The 2,503-nt window shown below is 43.4% G+C and overlaps 1 protein-coding gene across 1 annotated transcript; it reads right to left on the bottom strand.

Annotated features, from left to right (window-relative positions):
• Positions 1-502: 502 nt before the first annotated feature.
• On the bottom strand, positions 503-1,621 carry LOC308571574 (olfactory receptor 2J3-like). Its single transcript, XM_081167181.1, has one exon. The coding sequence runs from the start codon at positions 1,535-1,537 to the stop codon at positions 635-637; it is 903 nt and encodes a 300-aa protein (XP_081023307.1). The 5' UTR covers positions 1,538-1,621; the 3' UTR covers positions 503-634.
• Between the last annotated feature and the right edge of the window lie 882 nt (positions 1,622-2,503).

The raw sequence follows: 2,503 nt of genomic DNA, 5'->3' as shown, positions 1-2,503 counted from the left end.
TTTTTCCACTCTTTTTTCCTCCCCTCCCCCCACCTTATTTTATTGGGATCTTTCCTAATATATTATGTTGTGTTATTGTTGTATAATATCAAAAACATTAAATATTCTTGTATTATGCAATATAACACCTTGTATTCTTTGGAGGAAAGTCAGGATACAAATATAATAAAAAAAAGTTATATAAACAAGACATCAATTCCATAAAACATATTTTGTTGCACTGTGCAAAATATGAGCAAGCCAGGGCTGAACTGATACTGCCCTTGCTGGTACCTTTCCCGGGAAAATCAGAGGCTCGCTATGTCAGGTTCCTATTGGAAGACCGGACAAATGCTAGAACATTAGCAGTGGCAAAGTTTTTATCGGTGGTTGCAAGAACCAATGATCCCTATTATTCTGAACAAAATGCTTGTTTAACCTGTATGAATTGTGTATTGCTTTGTAACGATTTGTTGGGTCTCTGGACTGTAATAAAGATTGTTGTTGTTGTTGTTTTAGAACTCTCTTGCCTGTTCGTGAACCAGAAGCAGCTCCTCATCGTGGACAAGGAAGTAAGTTCATGACCCAGCAGACAATGCAAAAAATCATGAAGTCTGAGCAACATTTGCACATTATTCACACAAGTAGGCAACTCTCAACTCTTTTTCAAAATGGCCAGTCTTCTCAGTGCCTTGGCTGTTGCACCATGAATATCCTTGTTCCGCAGAGTATAAATGATAGGATTAAGCAAAGGGGTGACCACAATGTAAAAGACAGCAATTTTCTTGTCACGATCAGAAGTTGAACCCGACCGTGGAATCATGTACATAGAGATGACGGTGCTATAGAACAAGGTGACCACGATCAGGTGGGAGCCACATGTGGAGAGGGCCTTGCGCAGTCCAGTGGTTGATCTCATTTGCAATACTGAGGAGAGAACAAGCCCATAGGATATAAGGATAATCGTCAGAGGAATTAATAGCAATACTACTGATGCCAAGAATATGAAAGCCTCCGTGAGGTGTGTGTCAGCACATGAAAGTTTCAGCACCACCGGCAGCTCACAAAAGAAGTGGTTGATGTGGTTGGCATGGCAGAAGGGGAGACCAAGGGCGCTCCCCATGTTTATCGAAGCAAGGAGGAAGCCACCTGCCCAACAGAGTGAGGCAAGCAAGACTTGACGCCCCCAGCCCATGATACTGACATATAATAGAGGATAGCAGATAGCTAAGCAGCGGTCATAGGCCATGGCACTGAGAAGAAGACATTCAGTCCCACCCAGGGCCAATGTGATGTACATCTGTGTCATACAGCATGTGAAGGAGATGGCACCAATGCCAGACAGGAGGTGAGCCAGCATCTGGGGCAACGTGGTGGTGACATAACAGATCTCCAGGCCCGAAAGGTTTGTCAGGAAGAAGTACATGGGTGTGTGGAGGGAAGAGTCGGCCCACACAAGCATAATGATCACCAGGTTCCCCATAATGGTGAGGGAGTAGATGATGAAGATGACCACAAAGAGTAGAATCTGTGTCCTTCGGTCATTGGTGAATCCCATCAGTATAAAATATTTGACAGAGGTCAAGTTCTCATCACCTATTCTGACCTCTTCCCTGCAGAGAAAGGGAAACAGTGAAAGAGCAGCGGCACGCTCAGGAAATGGGGCATGTCTCAAACAAGCTATGTTCCACTCATTGCAATATCGGATTGATCCCAGAACAAGTTAATCCAAGAGTGCAAGTGCACAGTTGTCTCATTCCAAACTGATGAAAAGCTTCCCACAGGGCATGAATAGAGAGATATTCACTCCATTTGTGTGTCACTTTCAAATAAGAAAGGCTACCAGGTAACATACACTGCTTATCATTGAGTCATACAGGCCATATTTGGCAAATATAGTTCAAACCATGGTGTCACATCAGAGTTTTTGTGGTTTATATTTTGATTTTGTCCTGTGAATTGCCCTGAGACCTCCAGGTATAGGGCAGTATATAAATTCATTAAAAAAATAAATCATAGGTGCCAACTCCTAGGGGCCGAGGCCCATTCGGCTCCCCCAATAAAATATTTGAGGGGACTGGAACCCCCTAAGTCAGTCATAGGCAAACTCGGTCCTCCAGATGTTTTGGGACTACAACTCCCATCATCCCTGACCACTGGTCCTGTTAGCTAGGGATGATGGGAGTTGTAGTCCCAAAACATCTGGAGGGCAGAGTTTGCCTTTGCCTGCCCTAAATTGATGGGCATTACCATTCAAATAGTGTGTGTATACCATGTCATGTGATGAGTTATGAAGGGTGGAGCTTACCTACCCTACCCAATATTTTATTCCAGTTTACACCCCTGGAGATCATAGTTTACTGGGATAAAATAGATTTTTTAAGGGAGACCACCATTGTATGAATGTAGCCCTTCTTCACAATATCCATTAAAACAAGAAAACAGTCTACACACACACACACACACACACACACACACACACACACACCCCATTTCCAAATTGAAGAACATGATCTTACCACTG

Source organism: Podarcis bocagei, assembly GCF_964188305.1.
Source record: "Podarcis bocagei genome assembly, chromosome: 13".
Taxonomy (NCBI): domain Eukaryota; kingdom Metazoa; phylum Chordata; class Lepidosauria; order Squamata; family Lacertidae; genus Podarcis; species Podarcis bocagei.
The sequence above is the reverse complement of the archived record's forward strand: the minus strand, read 5'-3'. Positions and strand labels throughout refer to the sequence as shown.

Coding starts and splice junctions, on each gene's coding strand:
- LOC308571574 (XM_081167181.1), bottom strand. CDS start 1,537: ATGGGATTCACCAATGACCGAAGGACACAGATTCTACTCTTTGTGGTC.